The sequence below is a fragment of the Lycorma delicatula genome, chromosome 5, assembly GCF_047948215.1.
Source record: "Lycorma delicatula isolate Av1 chromosome 5, ASM4794821v1, whole genome shotgun sequence".
Lineage (NCBI taxonomy): Eukaryota > Metazoa > Arthropoda > Insecta > Hemiptera > Fulgoridae > Lycorma > Lycorma delicatula.
The window spans coordinates 3,389,061-3,412,987 of NC_134459.1; the positions used below are offsets into that span (position 1 = coordinate 3,389,061).

The 23,927-nt window shown below is 36.4% G+C and overlaps 1 protein-coding gene across 1 annotated transcript in view; it reads right to left on the minus strand.

Annotated features, from left to right (window-relative positions):
• Positions 1 to 23,927, minus strand: part of LOC142324669 (uncharacterized) — a 538,037-nt gene that overhangs the window by 108,994 nt on the left and 405,116 nt on the right. Inside the window, exon 5 of the mRNA XM_075365546.1 lies at positions 22,196 to 22,368. Within this exon, the coding sequence (XP_075221661.1) occupies positions 22,196 to 22,368 (173 nt within the window). The remainder of the gene's footprint in view (positions 1 to 22,195; positions 22,369 to 23,927) is intronic.

Sequence of the window (23,927 nt, forward strand, 5' to 3'; positions counted from 1 at the left end):
TTGCCGCAACGGAGTGTCTACGAACGGATTGAAAAATTCAAAAACGATCGCACAAGTGTTACGCACGACGAAGGAGCCGGACGACCGTTAACCGCCACAAATGAGGATATCATTGAGCGTGCACGCGACACGGTTTTCTTAGATAGACGAGTAACTATCGATGAAGCGGCACATCGCTGCAAATTAGTCACGGTTCTGCCTACGAAATCATCTACAACAGACTCGGGTTTCATAAAGTCTGTGCAAGACGGATCCCAAAACGACTCACACAGTCGCATAAACAAACGCGCTTGGACATCTGCCAAAAACATTTGGATCGCTACGTTAACGAACATCAGCGCTACAGAATCATCACCGGTGACGAAACACGGATCCATCGTTACGATCCGGAGAGTAAACGGCAGAGTATGGAATGGAAACATCCAAATTAGCCCTGCAAAAAAACCTTTAAGATCCAATCGTCCGCAGGAAAACTGATGCTTACGGTTTTTTGGGACTCACAAGGCCCGGTACTGGAATATTATGAGGAAAGGGGCACGACAATAAACAGTGCGCGATACAGTGAGATGCTTACTGCCAAGTTGAAGCCTGCGATTCGAAGCAAACGCCGAGGACTGCTGTCGAAAGGTGTGTTGTTGCACGACAATGCTCGTCTAGATACTGCTGCCCGCACTACTGAAACGCTCCAGAAACTCGACTTTGAAGTACCCGCTCGTTCTCCGTATAGTCCTGATCTTGGCCCTTCTGACTACCGCTTGTTTGACGCCTCAAAGAGGCGTTAACGGACCGTCGATTTACCTCGGATGAAACGGTGAAAGAAGCGGTGCATTCCTGGCTCGCAGCTCAACCGAAACCCTCTTTTATGAGGGCATCAGGAAGCTTGTGCAACGATGGACTAAGCGCGTTGAAATGCAAGGGGACTATGTTGAGAAATGATATTGCGATAAAATTTATAACTACATTGCGGATAATAATTGACTTACCCTCGTACATTAATAAATACGAAAAATGTTTGAAAAACAAAATAAGTATAAACTTAACCGGCATATTAAATAATTTAAATAAAAAGGAATACGTAAAAAAATCGTTTAACTAACGGTATTACGAAAGAGGTATTTCAGTAGATATGATATTAAAGTAAAATTCAATATAAAATTAAATATATAATTAAAAACGCAAGAAGTATATGTTAAGTCGGTCTAGAAGCAAAGTAAAACAAAGAGTAAATAAAATAAAGAAAAAGAATACAAATACTAATCCTTATTTAAATCCTGTTGCTGGTCGTTCCCGCTCTTAAGAGCAGAATGCATATAATAATTTTATATATTGTTATGTTAAAATAAGTTGTTGTATATTATAGAATTGAACGATATTTATGTGAACGAATTAAAATGTTGAGTACAATCTTGTATTAAAATATTAAGTAGCGATGAATTATATAACGTTAACAACAGAGAAAGTTATGTAATAGATGTTAGCGATAAGTTAAAATAAGAAATAATATTGTTAGAAATAATATTGTTAATAAGAAATAATAATAAACGATCTAAGTTCAGTTAGAGAAATGATTACAGGAAATATGGATGCTAACGATAAAATGATATTAAATGAAATAATGTAATTTATCAAATAAATTAATATGCTGTAAATGCAGATATTTTAAGTAAATTTAATAAGACAGTAAAGGTAATTGAATATTATTTAATGAACTGAAAAATAGGTTATTATTAATAATAAAAATGTAAATGATGTTGTAGAATTAGAGAGAATAAAAGATTTTCTGAAACGGTTAAATATATTATTTATTATTGTAGTAAGCCTTGTACAAGATATTGAAAATAGTTTAACATTTTGTAAGCTGGGAACGCTACAGCCAAGCATTGCATTCACAGAGGAATTGTTTAATGAAATAGAGAAAATATCTAAATAGATTACCGATAAGAGAATTTGAAAATACGTCGAGAGTCGATTGTAAGATTTGTAAAAATAATATTACGTATTTTCTTGAACTGTCAGTAGTAGAAGAAACGAATTATAATTTATAATTCGATATATAGTGGATAATATAAGTGGATATATAAATTGATATCCACTCCTATTAAAAGAAATCTAGAATATGTAAATATTACACCGAGGTAAAATAATATTTGTTAAAGTCAATAGAATCAAAGGTTATAGGATAACCTTCAGGTTATAGATAATCCTTCAATCAAAGGATTGAAGGATAAATGTAATAATAAATATAATAAATATTTGTGTTCAAATGAATTAGTAACTCGTGAAAATATTGAACGTCAAAAAAATATTGTAAGAAACAGTAAAATAAATAATTGTACCGTTAAATACAAATATCTGTTACGTTAGAGGTAAAAGAGAATATGCTTAAACGGATATAAAAATCACAATTTTTTTGGCAATTATGACATAAAGAAAAATTTACAATTATAAACGATAAAGAAATTGTATCTAAGGTATTAGAAAGAATATATTTAATAAATACATATAATAGTAAAATATTAGCATATTTTAAAATAGCAACATAAAATAGCAATATTTTATTCCTTATGCCTTATTTTCGGGCATCCCAAATTTATTGATGCTAATGAATTAAATATAGACAAAGTGCAGCATTCGTACTTATCGATAGATCTGAAAACATTAGAATTAGAAAATATAAATTCGAATTCTTTATCAACGGTCAGGAAAAATTATATTGTCGTAGGTTTATATCAATTTGGATTAATCGTTATAATTGTATTATATGCTAAAATAATTAATAGGAAAACAGCTGTGGCTGATGCTAATCAACCCCGCGGAGTTTTATTTGGGGATGGGGGAGTTATGTTACAGTAAAATCACGACGCATTGCATTCCATCGGCCACGTGCGCCCAATATCACTTGATACCAAGAGAATCTACTATGTGATGGAATGCGATGCAGCCGCATCATATTTTTCATCGTGCACCAAATGCAGAGAATAATTATTTAGTACTGCGATGACTTTCATATAGTAAAGACGTCTTAAGCTAGGACTCGTTCGATATTTATATCGTCCTATTTGTGATGTTAACATGCACGCATAACTTACATTTTTACTGCATAGTTAGTATTTGTTTGCATATCAAAGAAGATTGTATGATACATTGTGTTTTTATGTTTTTAAATAAAATTAATATTTTTAAAAACAACCATCGTTGTGTTTAAACATAACTTATGTGTGTGTGTGTGTGTGTGTGTGTGTGTGTTTATATATATATATATATATATATATATTATATATATATGTCTTATTTAAAAAATATTTTGTTATTTATGTAAAGGAGTTTTGTCTACTTGCATATTGCAAAATATTTTTTAAATAAGACATTTTTAAATAAAAACGTTAAAGTAAAATTTAATTTAATGTAGGCTAATATAACTTTCATATTTCTTAATGTAACTATGAAGCTAGAGTTATAACTAGTTACAACTTTAATCGAGTTGCACAACAATATAATATAACACGCTATATCTTTGTTCAACGCCTCTTATTAAATCCCGTACAACGCCCAAACTTTACGAGGGTTACTGTACTGCTATATTTAAATGTAATTGTTCTGCAGGTATATCTGAATTTACTATTGTTTATCAACATAAATACAGGAAGGATGTAAACAATATTCGTAATATTTCTTTCTGAATGAAAATGTTAAGCGATAAAATAATTTCTACTGCAAGACAATGGAATTATTACCGCGGAAATTAACGAACGTTAAAATTACTCGTAATTTAATTCTTTAGAAACGTAAATTATCCTTTAAACATCAGGTATTAAGTAATATTAATATACTCGTTAATAATAATATTATTTCTGTTGTCAGGTGGTTAAAGCTGTGGGCGTGTTGTTAAATATTTAATTTCTGTAAGATTAAACCGATTTAGTTTTCAATAAAATCAAACCGTACTATTCAATTTTGAAATCTAAATCGATCTTGTCTATAATAATCGATCTATCCTTTTCCGACGGAGAGTTTACAGGCCGTTCTTTTTCGCTGAAAAAAAGTAACAGGAATCGCTTATTCGGTTATGCCGCGTACATGACTCTTTCTTCATCTATAAGATGGATAAGAAAATTTTATTTGGCGACAAGACGGTGCGCCCCCTCACTAACATAACTCTGTACGGTATTGGTCAAATGACGTTTTTTGGACCGCTGGATCGGTCGGCACGGACCCGATGACAAAGCTTGTTTGCGATGGCCTCCAAGGTCACCCGATTCTACTCCCTATGATTTTTTCCTTCGGGATTTAAAGAGGATCTTGTGTATGTGCCTTCGCCACCTATTGATCTACCCCATCTGAGGCACAGGATTGAAGCAGCTGTCCCTTCCATTTTTCAGATGTCACGGTTAAATTATGAAATGAGCATAATCGTCCTATCGGTTGGATGTTGTCGCGTGATGAAAGGTAACGGGGGTGTGTAAAAGAATTGCTCTTTCATTTTATTTGTGATTGCTTTCAAGAAAACAATTTTCAGTATTTATATACGTTTATTTTTAATTAACGTGTTTAGATATTTTAATACAGGATCTTCTAATTTAATTTATTTAATTGTTTTTTTTTTGTTAATATTTTTACAATTATAATTATATAAAACGCTATACTCATAAAATTGCACTCGTGCAATTTGGTAACATGAATATCTGAAATAGTTTTTCACGGCCGATTGATATTTAAATTATTACGTTATACTTGATTATTTAAAATATTTTTGTCCACACAGTGTCATTTAAGCGATCGCAATAAATAGTATAATACATTGGAGTAACTTTTGTTTAAATTCCTTAAAAGTTTCATAAAAAAAGGTTAAAGTAAACAAATCTGCCGTTTTTGAAATCCGAGTACAGCCGGGTTTATTTGCTAATGAAATAAGTAAAGTAGAATTTAAAATATTTTTTACATAATAAAAATAATATTTTGAAGGGCTAAAATAGCGATAAATTAAAAAAGAACGTTTAAACTAACTGTAAACATACTTTTTAGAATAAACGGACATTATAAGTGATAGTGAAGCAGACACATTTATTAATACAGTCGCGGTATGGATTTATAATGTATCGTTTCCTCTTTCTTTTTCAAATATATATATACAGAGAGAAAAAATTAAAAACAAAAATCGTTGCAGAGTAAAACGGAAATTGCGTTTATATATTTTACAGCATAATTAAAAAAAAAAAGAAAAAGAGACTGAAAGAGGTCATGGTAATTGTGCGAGTAGGGAGGGAAAAGTAATTTACACATCGCAGTACAAACAGTTGGCCGGTGTGATATTTTATAACAGTTTAAATACAATGAAGCGTAAAAAAATGCAAATAAAAAAATTATTTTAATTCAGGCCTGGACATACGCGTATGTGAATGATACCGTAACTATAAACCGGCAATAACTGTATACAGCATTGTTTATTCAACAGATTAATGTTACAAGAAAGATTTCCGTTTATCTAATATTGATATTTTTACGTATCTCAATAATAGGATATTACTTGTAACCGTGAACATTTTCCGAAAAAAGTTTTCATAGAACGATAGGGACTGATTTTAGAGTTTGAAGTAAGGATAGAAATTGTACTAACATATGTCTGAAAATGTTTTATTATCGAGTAACGGCTACCGAAAAATTTCACTCGGATTTCAAATCCCCCGGTGAAATTTGGTTATACTGAAATTTTTAAAAGGGTTAAACTTGACGGTTTCTTATGTTTGTAACGTAAAAGGTCGAATAAAATAGCTCCCAGAACTGTATCTATCTTAGTTTTCCCGATATTCAACGTAAAATACAGAAATTTTGAAACGAAAAATTATTTTTTTTTTTTTTTAGGTTTGAAGTACAATAACTTTGTCCGTCTAGGAAGGTCAGCAACAGTGTTCCTTATAATTTTTAGCGACCTGTGTGCGCATTTTTTTGTATGTGTGCAGGTTTTTCAGAAATAAAAAGTCTTTGTGCAGTAATTAAATATATTTTTTGCATACGACATAAAAAAATTACGAAACAATAGTAACCGCTTAACGCACAGCTCTGTAGCGTCCACAAGTAAATTAGGTATAATTTAAAAATTAAAATCGGCATTAACTAAGGGGTCAACGCATTTACATAAAAAAATAGGGAACTTTTACTGACTTACCTTGTAAAAACATAATCCGGTTCTAACTTTTTTCGACTGCAGGTAATTAACTCACAATTGTTTATTATTACTAGCCGGTCAGGGTTCGCTTCGCTCGCCCGACCCTCTAGTCAGGGGGCTCTACCCCATGAACCATCGACGCGTTGGCATATTCATGTTTGTGAGAATATTAAGTATTTTACAGAAATATTTTAAGAAAAGAAATATTAGTCCGTAGAGAATATTTTTCTAAACATTTTGGTGCTTTTATATTTAAAATAGGCTTAAGGAGGCTTAATCTACGCTTAGAAATAAAATAATCTGTAAAGTAACTGACAACGGACTGCTTCAAGCGGGAGACAGCCGCCTGGCGCACCACCACCGCTCTGCGCCATGTCGCCGAATGGCTTTGACCTTATGGTAGCCCTGAGAAGGACTGTTGTCGTCTAATGGCTTCCTTCGACTGCTCGAAGGAAATTCATAACTTTGTGGTGGCCCTGAAAAGGGTCGTTTGTTGCGTTAGCTCTGGCGAAGTCGGGGAGTTGCGGCTCGTCCATTGACGTCAGACCGGGCTTCACCCCAGATGCAGTTGGGACCCCGCTACAGCGTGGCAGTGGTGGCCCAACCGTGATGCGCGTCAGAAACCTGCAGTGTAAAAGACATTATCAAGCGACTTCCTGCATAGAATAGTAGAGACATACAGGTATGCCTCGCACAAAGATTTTCCAGATTAATACATACGGGTGTTACAGAAGCACAACATCGACGCTCCGTCTCTCTACAATCTCACCTAACTAAACCTGGACTATATAAGCACCCTGGACATTTAGTTGACCGAACCTAACCGTCTAAAGAATTAAAGTACAGCGTAACGACCCTTACGTAACAGCCACACTCCCTACTAAGAAACGGGTGCTCATGATTTTTGTGCAACCTCTTACAGTTAGCACAGGCCGGAGCCTAGGAAGCGAACAATCGTCACCAGAATGGGCACACATCAAGGCAAACTTACAAAATTTAGCCCTGTGACTATATCTGCAACACTCGGAACGTTTTTGGAAAGCCATGTACTTTTACTCGGCAGGACCCTAAATCGATAAATAGTCTGCTTGCAGACGTAAATTTTGGAAAGATACCAGAACTTACCTCAAAGACTCCGTGATATTTTTGGGTATCACGCCTACCCGTTTTAAAGACTAACCTGCAGTCCCGCCGGAAGGCGGCTTCATCCAAATCAGTGTTACGCTCCCTAATGAGGGACAAGACATCTTCGTCGGTCAGGTTACGGTCAATATCATAGACTATAATACGGAACCTACGCGTTCTCTTCTGGTCTATTTTCACATTCAATCGCTTAACCGCCGTGGAATCTCTAATTGCCAGAACGGTCTCCGTATTATCCGCTACCACAACTAATCCTTTGCCGGTCTCTTTAATTTTCCTGATTTTAAGACGTTTCCGGTTACCCCGAAGGGCAACCTGAAGGTCTTTCTTCAGCTGACTGCTGGACACAATCCAGCCCTCCGACCTATTAACAAACGCATCCTCAGGTTTCTTAGAAGACTGGCTGGTTTCATGTCAGCCTCTGACCACCTCAACATACCTACGCGGTTGCATCGGGGCCGGGGCCGGATTCTGAGCTTCAGTTATTTCTTTAGGCCTTGAGGCAGGATTCTCGAAACCCTCAACGAGAGTAGTGAAAGCCGCTAGGAAGAATTCGAGTCGAGGCAATAATCTCCTTTCGGTAGCAGCACTAGTACACTTTGGGTTTGCTAATTAGGAAGACAAGCCACGCAGTTCCGCCAAAGCATCACGGGCCAAAAGAGCAGAGCTGCCAGGGCTGCCCCCGGCTTGCAAAAACTCTTTAATAAGTGGGTTCATACCCTCTCGGGTGGTCGTCCCTATATCTACATCTGAACTACGGTTGTCAGGACCAGTGTGGAAGGAGGTCGAAGGATAAAGCTTCAGCCCCTCTCCTCCGGCTAGGCTTCTTACCTACTTCATTAACAACTGTCATGATCGGAGATGCCCTTACCTAACGGTATACGAACAATATGCTTGCTGTTTTCTTTCTATTTAGAGATATTGGACACAAGCCCACAAGCGTGACGACTATTCGCAGCGAGCCACGGGCAGCTGGAGATAATCTGTATTCTCCCGTCACTCTTTGCACCTCTTCGCCGCTACTGGATTAAATGTGTGAAATCAAAGATCAACACACGGTTGCAGTTTACGGCTCCCGCTCTAAAAGGGGGTGAACAGAACTAAGGGTACAGGCCCCTTTGCTCGTAACAGGGACTTGCGATCAGGAGTCGTTGCCACATTTTTCGCCACGATGAGGTGGGTTCTCGAACAAATCGTGCATCAAATCCTCTGAATCCCCATGAAAAGAGTATGAATCGTCTTAACAGTAAGGGCGCAAAACCGTTGTAACAGTTCTCAGACGGCAAGATTGTGAAACTAGGGAAGGTACACTCAACCACCAGCTCAAAAATAGCATTGAAAGAGACTTTATACAACGCAAACCTCTGTTCGAGAAAAGAGGCCAGAGGTGGCCCCCAGAGCCCCGCAGTATTGGGTCGGCATCGGTCGTCCTTCGCCGGCGCGACCAAGGCGGTTCTCCCCGAGCGATCCCACGCTGGGCCGACTCCTGCTGCTGAGTCCGCCGACCAGGGTGATTGAAGACCGGCGAGTTGAAGTGGAAAGGTAGGGTCCATGTCCAGCGTCTCCCTCGACGGGCCGGCTAGGCCTGCTTCTCCGGCGGGGATGTTGGCATCCTCCGGGAGGTCCCACGTTGAGCCGGCCGGGGAATTTCTTCTGTCTTTTTCTTGGTCTACTCCAGGCGATCAGGTATAACATTCTCTTCTACTAAAATAAGCCTAATTCGTCCGAGGAAAGCCTCTCAAAGATCTTACAAACATTCAACAAAGGGCTAGTATGCGAAGATACATCTTCCACAGGTTTTTCCAGTTGAGACCATCGTTATATGTGACATTTACAATTCCGATAGGAAATATGTTTTTTGAAGGATGCCATTGAAGAAGTGTTATCTATTCGATGGCTCTAAACGAAACATAAACAGCACCTTTGGAGTTATTTAATCAAATCCAGGAGCACTGTTTAAGCCTCCTACTTTCCCGATTGCTCGAGACACTTCTTTACATATGAAACGACGTATAAGTAGACAAAGAGGAATCTGGCTATCCAAGAAATCATAAATCTCTCCATCATCTGTTTCCCCATCTCATTCAGCCGAAGGATCTTGGTCAGGTGTTCAGAAAACAGTTCTGCCTTCTTACCATCACTAAGAACCCATACAGTCGTCGTCCTTAAAGGTGAAAGTGACAAGGTTGTCGAAGTCTCCTCATGATCATCCACAATGAATGGTCATCTCTACTCGAAGGAGAAAGACTTTCTACGTAGCATTTGAACCTCTCGTTCTTGACAGTCTTTACCGGCTTTTTTAACTTATGAGCAATCCTGTTAAAGGTATCATATCTTCAGGTTTTCTGTATAATTGCCATATTTTCCGAAATCTTCTTTTAGTGACAAATTCATTTCTTCTCTTGGGTAGTCTATGTCTTCCCGAACCCCTTGCTTCCACCTGGGAGTAGAACGTCTGCATAATCAAGGTCAGTCGCTGAGTCACATCATCGATGTCGTTTGGGCTTCGATAATGATCCGAACGGCAGAGTGCACATGTTGTTGGAGTAGTATTATTCTTGTTGGCCCAATCCGTGGTTCTACGTCCACCTACGCACCTTACGCATGCTTATGGCCGCATGAAATTGTCCTTAGTGAGCCCATATTGCTGACATCGTGTGCATTGTGCTATCTCAGGAGACCGTGGTGTTTCGAAGCGGACACTACAGTTCGCAATATACTTTAGGTCAAAGATCTCCCCGTTGTTATCCTGCGGTTCAAAGTTGACAAGTTTGCTAGTTATTATTCGTACATAGCAGACAAATTTATCTACAACCACCCCAAATAAATCATAGAGCTTTAATACGTCGGTTATTCCGTAAAGAATTATTGGCAAGGGTCTAACAACCTTTGTACGGTACTCTCCTTCACTGGAAGGTGCTCAAATTGATTGGATAATTCATTCATTGTGGAAGCACGTGAAACTTTCGGTTTGCGTAGAACCGGGATGATCTGTCGTAGAAAAGAATTAGTCCGCGAGTCCGTAATATCCTTCCCGCTTTCAGAGGTGTCACTCATGTCGTCGATTACGTCACTGACATCATTTACAATATTATCTCTTATAAGCTTGCGCCGCGAAGATTTTCTACAATTCCTGGCGTAGCATATTACAGTTAACACACTGTAAATTCCATTACGGTTAACACACTGAGCAAGTATAGGTTAATCTAATCAGCCTGCTAGAAACGGTCGAGTTTCTAGTTTCTAGAAAATACAGCCTTAACAGTAAAATATGTATCTTAATTACGATATTGTAATTTCGGGTTTCGTAATTACGTTACCTTATAGACTACAAGACATATAATTCAATATTATTTTACTTAATTCATAAGAGTACTGAAATTTCAATCGAACTCAATTACAACAGCCGACTTTAAATAAATATAAGGAAAGAAATTAACTGAAAGAGGACAATACTCGGTATAGACATTATTTTTTATCAATTACCATAAAGAAAATTTTTTTAGATTACAATGAAAACAATAATGATAAAATAAATAATAAGGATGGATGGTGAAAATAATCACTGAAAGTTAAAAATTGTAAATATAGAAAGAAAATGTAAAAATTAATGCACTATGAAAGAGTTAAATGTATAAGAGTTAAATATTTAAATTAAATGAATCTACGTATTATACTGAATTACTCGTAAGAAATTTACAGTAACTGAACACAATGTCAGGTAAATCAAGAAGTTTGATACGTTATCAGTGAAAATTAAAAAAAAAAATAATGTAAGATCAATAATCAGAAATATTTTGATTCTGATAAATGATGAATCTGTTTTTTAGCGATTTTTCCTAGATAATATTTTGCACAAAAAAAACTGATAATTAGTATTTTATTGAGCATTCAACATTAATTGTAAGTTTGGTTACAAAACCGTATATAAAATCAAATTTTCAGGTACTTTAATTTAGTATTTCACTTGATGAATTCAATAAATTTTGTTTTAAATGGATTAAAAGAAATATCACTGTTTCTCTAAAAAGCAGATTGTTAATGACAATTTCATAAAATACTATGCAACTAACTGTTGTTTGTACATACAACACTTAATGCAGGGATACAACAAGGCAAACCACCAACACACGTTAATTTTATCTCCCTTTGTTGCAGTCGGTTCTTTTTATTAAATGAAAATCTATTAAACAATATATTATTAATTTAATTAATTTGCTGTCGGGGTCAAATCTCATGTTATTAAAATAGAACACAAAAAAAACAACGTAAATAAAAAAGAAAAAACATGATAGAGAAGAAAACTGCAGGATAAAAACATTAATATATAAAAATGCATGCAAATTACAGTGATATGTAGTCTCCAGTAGTAGCGATAAATTTATGTAATTAATTAAAACATACACATATACACTTACTGTAATGGACGTATAATAGTAAAAATAGTATATTAACAATCATATAACAAATATCATTCTCTGCATATCATCCTTGTATTAATCATCATTCCTGACTTACATATCCTCCACGTCTAGTGTGTGTGTGTGTGTGTGTGTGTGTGTGTGTGTGTGTGTATAACGTAAAATTATAGTTATTTTCAAAATAATAGCGGTAAGATACAACAAACAATTTCTATGATAATGAGATGGATGCTTCGACAAATAAGCATAGTTTTCAAAACCGTCCGATGTAATTGTACGTCAAATAATGATTATTATCGGTATAAATTTGTAAATCTTTTAATTTTTATTTTAATATAACAAACTCGTTAATTTGTTATGTAAAAATAAGATACAGAATATCAGAGATATGGAAACAGAAACATTTACAAAGGTAGCAGACAGGTGGCTTCACTGTTACCGTTGTAACGTAACTATCATCCTATTACAAATTTAAAATCATTTTGCTGATGAAGGTCACGCGCTCTTTCTCATTCCACCGCCTAAGATTTCTTCTCGTTACCCCTACACCACGGCAATAATACGATATTGAATAGTTTCTTTTCTCTTAATAGGCTGACGTTTCGTCAACTCATCTTACTTATTTATTAGGAAAAATTTATTGAATTGCTCTGGTGCTTATAAGAAATTACTATCCCGCATTAGTCCGGTCGATAGGGATTTTTTTTTGCTAAAAAATTAGTAGAGTTTACGGCACTACATGAAGTTGTAGATTAGGGTAAGTATAATTTGTTTATATGTGACTGGACAAAATTTTCGCTAACTGAACAAAATGGCGGCCGTTCAAAGGTGATGAAAATCGGGTTTTCAGTTTTGTAGGCCAACTAAACTTCCTAGCCGAAAAGTTCTGAATAAAGGTTATACGCAAATGCAGTACCTATAATTTAAGCCCTTAATTGTTGAATTTGGAGTTACTGCAAAAAACCCGAAAACCCATTAAAAATGGCCGTGTTAAACCAATATTTATTGCAAAAAAACCTTTTACTTATAAGCTTTTATTTAACTTGCTTTAGTTATAATCAAATCTTGCAACTGCTATATCTTTTGATCTATCGTATGAAAATCAATGAAATTTGGTACACGTATGTAACTTCGATGACAATACAATGCTACAGTGTCGGCATTTTGATATCCCCCCCGCGTTACCACTACGCTAAATTCATGCATGTTGCTTAAAATTTTTATTCTCATCAACTATCGTATGAGTATCACTGAAATTTGATACGTGTAAAAATAAATATTTTTACTTTTTAGTCTTAATAAACAAACAAACTTGAACAAACTATAATATTCAGATATATATATATTATTAAGAATATTTATATATTTCACTAATGAAGTAAGGCAATGTCTTGATGAAAAGTTTGCTGGTAAATGGATAGGACGTGGAGGGTCGGTTAATTGGCCACCGAGATCCCCAGACCTCACTCCGTTGGATTATTGTTTGTGGGGACGGTTGAAAAATGAGGTTTACAAGCAAAACGTAGACGCATGCGATGAACTGATTGCTCGCATTTTCAACGCTGCAGCTATAATCAAGGAACGCAAAGATACCATTAGACCGGCAACACAAAATCTAGTACAACGCGTTTAATACTGTACATAACAAAAAGGTTTATTCAATTTGTTAAAAATTAATCTGTTTTGTTGTTAATAAACGTAGACATGTTTAAAATTTTATTTGTTTTCTGTTGACATTATTTACATCAATCTTCTTATAATTAAATTCTCTACAATTTATGTTTAAAAATGTACGATTTATTGCCAATTTAACAACGTTATTGTACGTCAAACGTAAAAAAAATGTGTTTTTTGACCCTATATTTGGCATTTTACATGGATATCATAGAAACTAAGAGAGATACAGTTCTGGGACCTATTTTTTCGATTTCCCAGCTCAAAAACCATAAGAAACAATTGAATTTGCCCCTTAATTGATCTTCCCAGAATTTCAGAAGCCTTAATTTACCCGGAGGAACTGAAACACGGGCGAAATCTTTCACCCTGTATAACTCGCTAACGAAGCGTTTTCGGACCTATGTTATATGAACTTTTTTCTTATTTTTAGCCTATTCTAGAATGAGTTGTCAAAGTATTGCCCTATCCTCCTGAATCACTCTGTATATATATATATCATTTTTTTTTTAATTTCCTTTTTTCTAAAATTCTAATTATTAATAATAACTGTAAAATTAAATTTCAAAATTTCCACGGAAAGAAGTCACTTTTTAAAGTAGGTGATATAGGTAAAACCCTAAAATATCATTTACATTTATAATTGGTTTACCGTTAGCTTTAAAATGAATTATTATATTAAAAAAAATGCCGATCACTGTGGCGGAGCGGTAGCGTCTAGGCCTTTTATCCGAGGGTTCCGGTTTCGAATCCCGGTAGGCAAAACATTTTTCATACGTTAAAAAATTTCATCTTTATATTCCCGCGTACAAGTTTATCTATAAGCTTAAAAAAAGGAGTTAATAATCGATACCTTAACGAAACCCAGCGGGTCGGTCTAGCGGTGAACACGTCATTGCAAATCAGCGGATTTCGAAGTCGAAAGTTCAAAGGTTCAAATCCTATCAAAGGCAGTCGCTTTTATTAAATCTGAAATATTAGGTTCGGTTTCAATTAGCCATACGTCTCGAGAACGGTCGACCTGAGACCGTACAAGACTACACTTCATTTCCATTCACACATTTCATCCTCTAAAGTAGTATCTAATGATGTAATATCTAATGGTGGTTCCGGAGGCTAAACAGAAAAAAGACGTGACACCGTAACCACCAAATAGAGATTATTTGTTACCTTTTAACATAACCCTTATTTTTTACAGTTGTTTAAAAATAATCAGTAATCTTTCTCTCCCCCTGCCAATAAATAACAAAATAGATAAGTCGGGTAATAATAATAAAAATAATTGCCGGTATGGGGTTGTCTGTCCCCCACCCGGCGCGTCTCCAGGTGGCGGATCGGAGAACGCTCCATAAATATATGGGATAATGGGGAATAAAATACTACCTCCGGACCAAAACAAAAATCAAATCCGGACGTGTCTGTTCTCATGGTGGGCGGCTTTTCGGTCAGCGTATGTACCCGTAGCGGACAGCTATGCTTGGGTTGTCGGAGACCTACGAGACTCGCAAGAGCTTATCCGGTATATCCATTTATTTTACGATGGATAATGAAAATAGGGGATGGGGTGCTCGGAACCTTCATGAAGCTCAGCCTGAGGTAGATAATGCAAGAGCGAGTAGCGACGCTCTACTTGACGACAAACCGGACAAGACAGGACGCGTTTAACTCAGATTGAGAACAGGAAAGCTGAACGAGGTGGTGGCCCCTTTTATTCCAACATCGAGAAAAACTAGAACGATAACTCACCAGATGAAAGTGCGGCTGGAACTTTGTCCCGGCCTACTCAAACTTGACGACACAGATAGCATATGACATGGACAAGGGAATTAACATCACTGTCGCACGCTGTTACTACACTGCTGAATACAACACGCAACGCCTGAGAGGAAAATTGTTTTGAGTTGGCTCTGTCTGTTGAATTGTGCTATATTTTGAAAAATTGATATTTTCTTTTAAGTTTTATTGTTACTTCGTTTTGTGTGATTCTTAATAGTTCTGTTTTCATTGTTCAACTGTATTATATGGAATTAATTTATTTAATAGCTAATTTTGTGTTTTTCAACACACCGGTAGCCTAGGCTATCTAGGTTACCCGTTCGGTAGGTTGTTTATTTATATAAACTGCCTCTAAGAATTTGGGTTATGACTGTTTTTTTTTTTTTTTATTATTATTTAATCTGGTTATTAACCTTATAATTTATAATTATTAAATTTAATTTATTTTCGTTATCGTAATAGTTGTTCATTTAAACCGGCTGTTGTTGTTAACAACAATCTTGTTGCTACATTACTTGCCATCGGTCGGTCAGTTTGTTTACGTTGACTGCTATTGGTCGGTCACTTACTTACGTTGCCTGTTGTATTTCTTAGTTTTTTAAGTTCTATTTATTTTTGTGTTGTGATAAGCGATAGTTTAATTCTGTAAAGTGTGCATCCGGTTCAGACAATGTTTGAAACGAGGGATACGGGGAAAAAGTAGATCCAAGCGGGTGAAACCTGGGGAGGTTCTGGCTGGGGGAAGGCTTGGTGGCTCCTCTTTCTCTTCTGGGATGGAAGAATTACAGGCTGGCCCTTCGACACGAACTTGTAAGCAGGACTTGATTAGCGATTTCATAGTCTATCGGGAGGGCGGGAGATTCAGTACCTCTAGTAAGGGAATTTGAAGAACGATATAAACTTCTATAACAATACCTTCAGAATCCTAGGAGTACTTCCGTCTTCGTTTCTGTGCGGACCAGGGTTAATCCCGACGTCGATTCAAAGCAACGACCTCGGCCTTGGCTGAAGGTTATGAAATGTTGGCCTCAAAGCCGATTGAGGTGAGGGAAGTGATGATCAAGGAGAGTGTTTTTGTTTCATTTTATAATCTGAATTTTCAGTATCGACCTCTTTTGTTTAAGGGCGATCTCCAACTCGACCTTTGTTTTTCAGACTAGCTGCCCCCTCTTTCAGGTTAACGAACAAAATCTCAAGCTGTTTCCCGGACAAACTAGCCTCCAATTTTCTTTTAAAACCGTAGCGTACAGTTTACGCTGAGGCACTGTCACTGAAAAACTGGAAGAGGGGCGGGAACGCTCTCTCGCACCACCATCTCTCTAACTTCAGGTGGCTTAGCGGCCGACTTCTCATAACCTGAAGCTAGAGCATCAAAAAATGGTTTTAACTCCTTTACTTTACGAGTTGACTTCAGAGAAAGTGCGGAAAATTCAACAACACGACAATGCTTTATGACGTGTCAGATGGGATGAGACAGAGAATGGCGTTATACGCATAATCTCTTTCCAGATTTTGTTGATTTGCGGGGTGCCTCTTGGGTACACCCTAACAAGTACGTGACGCAATTTCTTTGTGAGCATGACGCTTTCAGGGACAGATTGCAGAAACTTGGCCTGGTGGATTACAGTATGTATCTACATTGTGGATAGTTGGACGATGCCTCTCGTGTTCTTTACGTATGCCCTAAGTACGAGCGAGCTAATGCGCTATTTCTCGGCTCGATATTATCGGGTCGGCGTTAGATCTCCGATTGGAGTGACCGGGCTTAGTGGGCGATCGCTGAGAATTTCATCATTTACTTGGCAAGGGAAAGAATCGCCGAAGTAGTTAGGGTTTCGCTTGGATTTGCTAATCCTAAGTTTTGTCTTGTCTTACGGTTTACGCTTATGTTTTTGTCGCTTTTGGTTTTACGTTACGTTTTGTACTAACGTTGCGTGCTGGCCTCAACTTTTTCCTATTTCGGGAAGGTACTTGCGATTTCAGTTCCTTCTATTTGTCTATTCGGTCTTGTTGAAGACTTAAGTCTTGTATTTTGTTTTTCAAGAGTTATCTAGTAGGTAGTAATTCAACGACGGGAATGTCACATGCGGCATTCGCATCGGTGGCATCCTACTACGGCAAGAACAAGGCTGAGAGATGCCTTTTGCAGAGGGTTTGAAGATGACCTATGGTAAAGCCCATAATGACTAGGTATGGAGGGGGCGGCGTGGCGACCGCAACCGTCACATGGAGGGTGTCTTCCCCTATAGAGTCAGGATGTTATTACGCTGCAGTGAAATTGGAAACGATCAGCACAGGGTATCGATCAGACCTCAATCGATTATTCGCCGAAAATTACTCTCAACCGATAAACACCGTCGCTCCACAAAGACTAGCCGATAAAAAAAGAGTAATAATCACCGACAAAAGGCTCACAGAAAAGGAAATACAAAATATCAAAGAAAAAGTCGCAAAAGAATTAAACACTCGTAGCAGACAAGAAAGAAGAAAGAGCAGTCAACATGAACACCGAACGCAAATATAAAACCTAACCTGTCCCGGCTCAAAATCAACCGTCCAAAATAGACCACTCTATCGACCCGACGGAGAAACATAGAACAGAAAACGCGATAGCTACACGTGTAATTACAGAAGACACAGTAAACAATGAAATAGAAACAAACTTAATCTAATGAGAAGGAATCGCTCCGACCGACAGACCTTCGTTGCCAAAAATCATATACAAGAAAGACCCATTTCTTATCGTCTATACAGTTAATGCACGACTAGAGAAATATGTAGATGACACAAATACACTAAAAGACGTACGTCTTACGGTGTAAGCTACTGCGACTACAGTTGTAACAAAAAAAGAGCGTCTCTTGCGACAACAAACCGTCACAAAAGAAACTAAGCGAGACCGAAATGGCAAATCGGGCTTAAAAAACAAAATAAACAATATTAGAAAAGATATAGCAAAAGTGACTCGTTATTGAAGAGGAAACTAAAGAACATACGGTTTAAAACGCAAAGATATTATCGTAAACATTATAGAGGCTAACAAAGAAAACTACAGAAACACTCTGAAATAAAAAATAGCGATGTATACACAACCGTACAATTCAGCAGAAACAAAACCAATTCTAAAACAGCCTGAGGAAACAAGAGTCGTACCGACAAGCGCAGATGAAATAAAAGCGTCTTGGGAAAACATACGGTACATCCAAAGCAACATGAACAATTAGCCGCAAGGATTACAGAAGAACGATAGACGTTCAAATACACCGCAACAAAAAATCGCATGATTATAGCAAAAGAACTAACTGAAACTATTCAAAAAACACGACCGGGAAGCTCCTGGAATAGAACATATACGAGGGTAAGTCAAAAAGTAAAGGGAAATTTTGATTTCCCTCCTGATCACATGTACGGCAGCAATGATTGTTCTGCTATAACTCGTAACCTCTACGGCTGTTCTTCGAAAGAAGTTTCATTCTTAGCCGTTTGTGATTTTGTTTGAAAGTCTGTTTAAAATGAACGCTCCTTTGTCTCGTCGCACCGAGGAACAAATGCGAGCACTTGAGCCGTAGGACGGATTAACAGATGACTCGAGGACAATAAAATGATCCTGGCTCCGCAAAAAACGGCGTAATTGACCACGGTTGATAAAAGACAACTACACGATACGGTCATGGAGGTAAACGGCGTACGAGTTGTCACGTCGGGGTGCATAAAGTACCTCGGCGTGTGGCTTGAAAAATCTGGGAGATTCAACACCCACCTAAAAGAGATTACCAAGAAGGCCAAAGGGGTTACGAACAGGTCCAGCCCACCAAGAAGAGGAGGCTTATTTTATCAGTCGTGCTTTCTTTGTTGTTGTCCATCCTATAAAGAAGAATGGGAAAACGCTGACCTCATTGCGAAGGCAGGCGGCTTTGCGTATAATTTCGGCATACCGAACTGTCTCAAGAGGGCGGTTGAGGTTATTGAGGCTTTATGCCCGTAAGAATTAAGGTGAACCGACTTAAAAGAACACATGAGGGCATGCCAAAAAGGAAAGCCTTTAGGGTGCCCGTAGAAGAACAGCAGGAGGACTGGGGTGGCGCACAACCGCATTTGTCAGCGTGGACGAGGCATCTGATTCTGAGTAAGGGACCGTGGGTACAGAGGGGACACGGTGAGGTGGATTACTACCTCGTCCAATTCCTTTGGGGCCACGGCGATTTCGCTGCTTATTTACACCGCTTCCGCAGGAGACGGTCTCCGGTGTGTATGTACTGTGATTCCGATGACTCCCCGGAGCATACAGTATTCGTATGTACGAGATGGGCCGAGGTCAGGAGAAGAGCCAACCAGGAGCGGCGGACTCCAGACAACACCGTAGAATTCATGTTGCGGGGACAACACGAATGGAATTCTTTTAGGAAGACGATTTTTGAGGTTCTAAGGATCCGGACCCACGACTAAGTAAAACCTTAAAGGACGCTCGTCAAGAAGAGGACCGTCGAGCGGATGGATTTAATCGCTAAAGAGAAGACCTCTAAGACCGAAACGAAGATTAGAACCGGTGGGCGTGGGGTGACGGACAGAGCCCTGCGGAACTGTCGTTTGTCCGCGCTTGTGCGGATGAACGACGGCGATGAAGCACGGGGACTCTGAATCTGCCGAGCTTGAAGGCACCTCCCAGGGCTGTGTAACGCTTAATTGCGGGTCTGGCCCCGGGAGGGGAGTCGGTGAGAAAGGAGGTTTAGTCGGTAGGACGCAGGCACACATACGCACTTTAATATCATCTTGCGGAACCTTTAGGGAGTCCGACACTCTGCCCGTAAACGGGATTCCTCAGACTCATCAGAAACAAACTAAAGAAAAGAGGATGCGGTCAAGAACTCTAAAACATACGCGTTCGTAATCTTTTCGTTCTTACCTATTTAAAAAAAATAAAATAAATAACAAAGGAAGAAAAACTCATCTCCGTTCGACCCGTACGAGTTTTTTGTGGATATGTATTCGTTCCGACTTTACTCAAGATAAAACGGACCGATTCGATCGCGCTAATTTTATTTTGTACAGGCTATTCTTCTCGTCATTTCGTAGTTAGTTTTCTCTAGACATTTTTATTGAAACTTTTTTATAAATAAGAATTATACGATCGCAGAAACGATTTGAAGGTTGAAGGTAATTTAATTTATCCTTACGATTACATAGAAACGGTTTGTTAAAACAACGTATGTATACCTTGACGTTACTTTGATATTTAAAGTATTTTCAATAATAAAATTCAATTATCTACTTTACGGGATACTTTCGGAAAAAAATTATCCTTGAATCTAAAACACCCTTAGTTCACGATAAGTTTCAATTTCTTGACTTTTTTTTTTTTTTAATTTCTGTATATTTTTAACGATCACACTTTTTTTAGCGCTTAGCGATTTTTTTGAAGGCGTATTCATATTTTTAATAAAAATTAAACGTAAAATTATTTAAAAAAAGTTTTTAAATACGAATTAAAAAGAAAAAACCTTTAAATTTTTGACTTTTTGAAATCGGTACCAAAGTAAAGATTGTTAATTTGTTAATTAATTTGACGCTGACTTCAAAACGTCGAGATTTGAAGAAGAATCGAATTGTACATTTTCCTACTTTCCAATATGTTTTCTTTACCTCGGATTTATGCAATCTTTAATGATATTTTTAGGTTTTCAAGTAAAAAAAAAATCTGTTTCAAGAGTTGTTTGACGAGCAATTACACATTTCTTATCGATTTAATTTTGTTTATTTATAAAAATAATTTATATTTATATGGAATATTAATTTAAGTGTATATTTATTTACCTGGCTCTATTTTCTTCCAGTTCCTCTCTTGAGCCTTTTAACACTCTTACTGTGCGCTAACGCTCAGTTTTGCAATAGCGATGGATAATTTTAAATAAAATAGTTTTAAAAATTACGATAATAAAAGTATTGCTTTTATTGCAATTAATTGCGAAATAATGACTTCCGATTGCATCAATCTTCAGAATGGTCTTTTTTTCTTTTTTTTTAATACTTACTAACGACAGATTTTCCTTTAAAAAATTACAAATTAGGAGTAAGAAGTTAATTTCTACGAGATTACACTTTAATGCAATAAAAAGAAAATCTTGTTAATTTTTCGTCAGAATCATTTGGATATATAATTTCTAGAAGTGTAAAACGTTATTTATAAAGTTGAATATCACAAGATGTTTAAGAGTATTTGGAATTTTTAATTGCGTTACATTAAATATGTGCAATGAAGTCAAGTATCTAACTTTTATTTCTAACTTCTTCTAGGCATCTGTATGAAGAGTAATACCATTTTTTTAGTACTTGTATCTCATATCAATTCTCTTCTGTTACATCAAATAAGGTGAAATATAGTTAATATAATATACATATAATGTAGTTAATAGTTAATAATAATAATAATAATAAGGCGAATTATTAAACATATTCTAATACATTTCGTTAAAAAAACTTTAGAAAAAGGATAACGATAACAAATAAAAATTACTCTTGTTAAGTAGGTAAAATCTGATTCTAAAAGCATTTAATAATAAAATCCTGATTTAAATCCCATTAATCGTATTTAAACAAACTTTCTTTACGATGCGATGTTTGTGTTCACATATCTCAAGAGAAAATCAACTATATAAGGAAAAGATCCTTATACAGAAAGTTGTTAAGATAAAGTACATTTACTTCATCTTTGTAACTAAATAAGTTAATTCCTACAAATTTCCTCTAATTGCTTATTATCTAAACGTTAAGATGATTGACATACAGAGACTAAGGAAATTATAATAAAATACGTACTTAGATATGCAAAAGCTGAAATTTAATTCCTCCATAATGGAGATATGTAACAATATATGGAAACATTTTACCTAATTAAATCTACTCATCGTTTTTATAAAAACTGATTAATTCATTATTTTTACAACTGATATATAAAAAAAAAAAAAAAAAAAAAAGAAAAAAGTTTAATATACTTTTTATGAGCTTATTAAAAGTTACCAACCTGTGGTGCAAGGCTATACGAATCGCAAGTTTCATTAGCAGGACGACAAAGAGGTTTATTAAGATAAACAGCTTGATAGACAGCTATTCTGGTAAATCCTGGGCAGGAAAGCAGTAGGTGCTGATTTTCACATCCTCCAGTTTCGTAACTTCGAAGGGTGCCGGAGAGTAAAGCTGAAAAAAGAGGTACATCTTTTTATAACTCAACAGCAATGAAAAAAAAAAAAACAAAAATATTTTTTTTTTTAATATTTAAAAATTCTGATCTATTTTTAAATTGACAGAAATATTAACGTTTACGTTCTTGATTGATTCTGATTTCAAAAAGTCGAAATTTAAAGGAGTTTAAAAGCTTTATTTTTACTGAGTTTTAAAAACCGTTTCATTTCTTTAAAACTTCATTATATTTATAATAAGAAAAGATATTACAGTTTCAGTTTGGCTCCTGTAAATGTTAGCAACTGCTCTTCTATCTCTATACTTGTACCCTAAATTTTTAAAATGCTGAACATTTTATTCCAGTTTAAGTTATCAAATACCTTTTCTAAGTTTATAAATGCCATGTATATTGGTTTGTTTTTCTTTAATCTTTCTTCTACTATTGATTTGAGCGCTAAAATTGCTTCCTGCACTTTTCCTGAAACCAAACTGGTCTTCTCCTCTTCTTCGCTTCTTCCACTCTCCTCTCAATTCTTCCGTAAAGAATTCTAGTAAAAATGTTTCATGCACGAGTAGTTAAGCTATCTGTTCTGTATTCTTCACATTAATCTGTTTCTGCTTTCTTTGGTATTATAACAATAACACCCTTCTTGAAGTCTGACGGATCTTCCCCTTTTTCGTAAATTTTACACACCAGTTTGTATAATCTATCTTTCGTTTCGTCACCTGTACTGCAGTAATCCTGCAGGTATCCCGTCTATCCTAGGAGCTTTTCACTTTCAAATCCTTTAATGCTTTATTAAATTCTTTAACGCTTTAATGCTCAGTACTGTATATCCCTTTTCATCCTCTTCGACTTCCGCCTCTTCTTCTTCTTCTACAACACCAGTTTCTAATTCATTTCCTCCGTTCAACTCTTCAATATATTCCACTCGCCCATCAACCTTTCCTTTCATATTATAAATTGTACTATCTTTATTTAACACATTATTACATTTCAACTTTTGTACCACAAAATTCTTCTTAACTTTCCTGTACGGTGTGTCTATTTTACCAATGATCATTTCCATTTCCACTTCTGAACATTTTTCTTTAATCCACTCTTCTTTCGCTAGTTTGCACTTTCTAATTTTTTTAATTGTCGATAGGTCCTCTTACCTTCTTCATCACTAGCATTCTTATATTTTCTACGCTTATTCATCAGCTGCAATATATCCTCTGATATCCAAGATTTTTTACCGGTTCTGTTTGTTTCGCCAACAAGTTTGTTCCGCTTCTGCTGATTTAAGAACTTTTTTTAACATTCTCCTATTCTTCTTCTATATTTCTACCTCATCCCTTTTACCCAGACGTCTCGCGATGTCCTCCTCAAAGATTTTCTTTACCACCGCTACCTCAAGCTTCTCTAAATTCCACCGATTCATCTGGCACCTTTCCTTCAGGTTTCTAAACCCCAATCTACATTTCATTGTCATTAAATTATGGTCGCTATCGACCTGCTCCCGGATATGCTTTGCAGTTGACGAGTTCTAAATCTTTGTTTAACCGTGATATAATCTAGCTGATACCTTGCA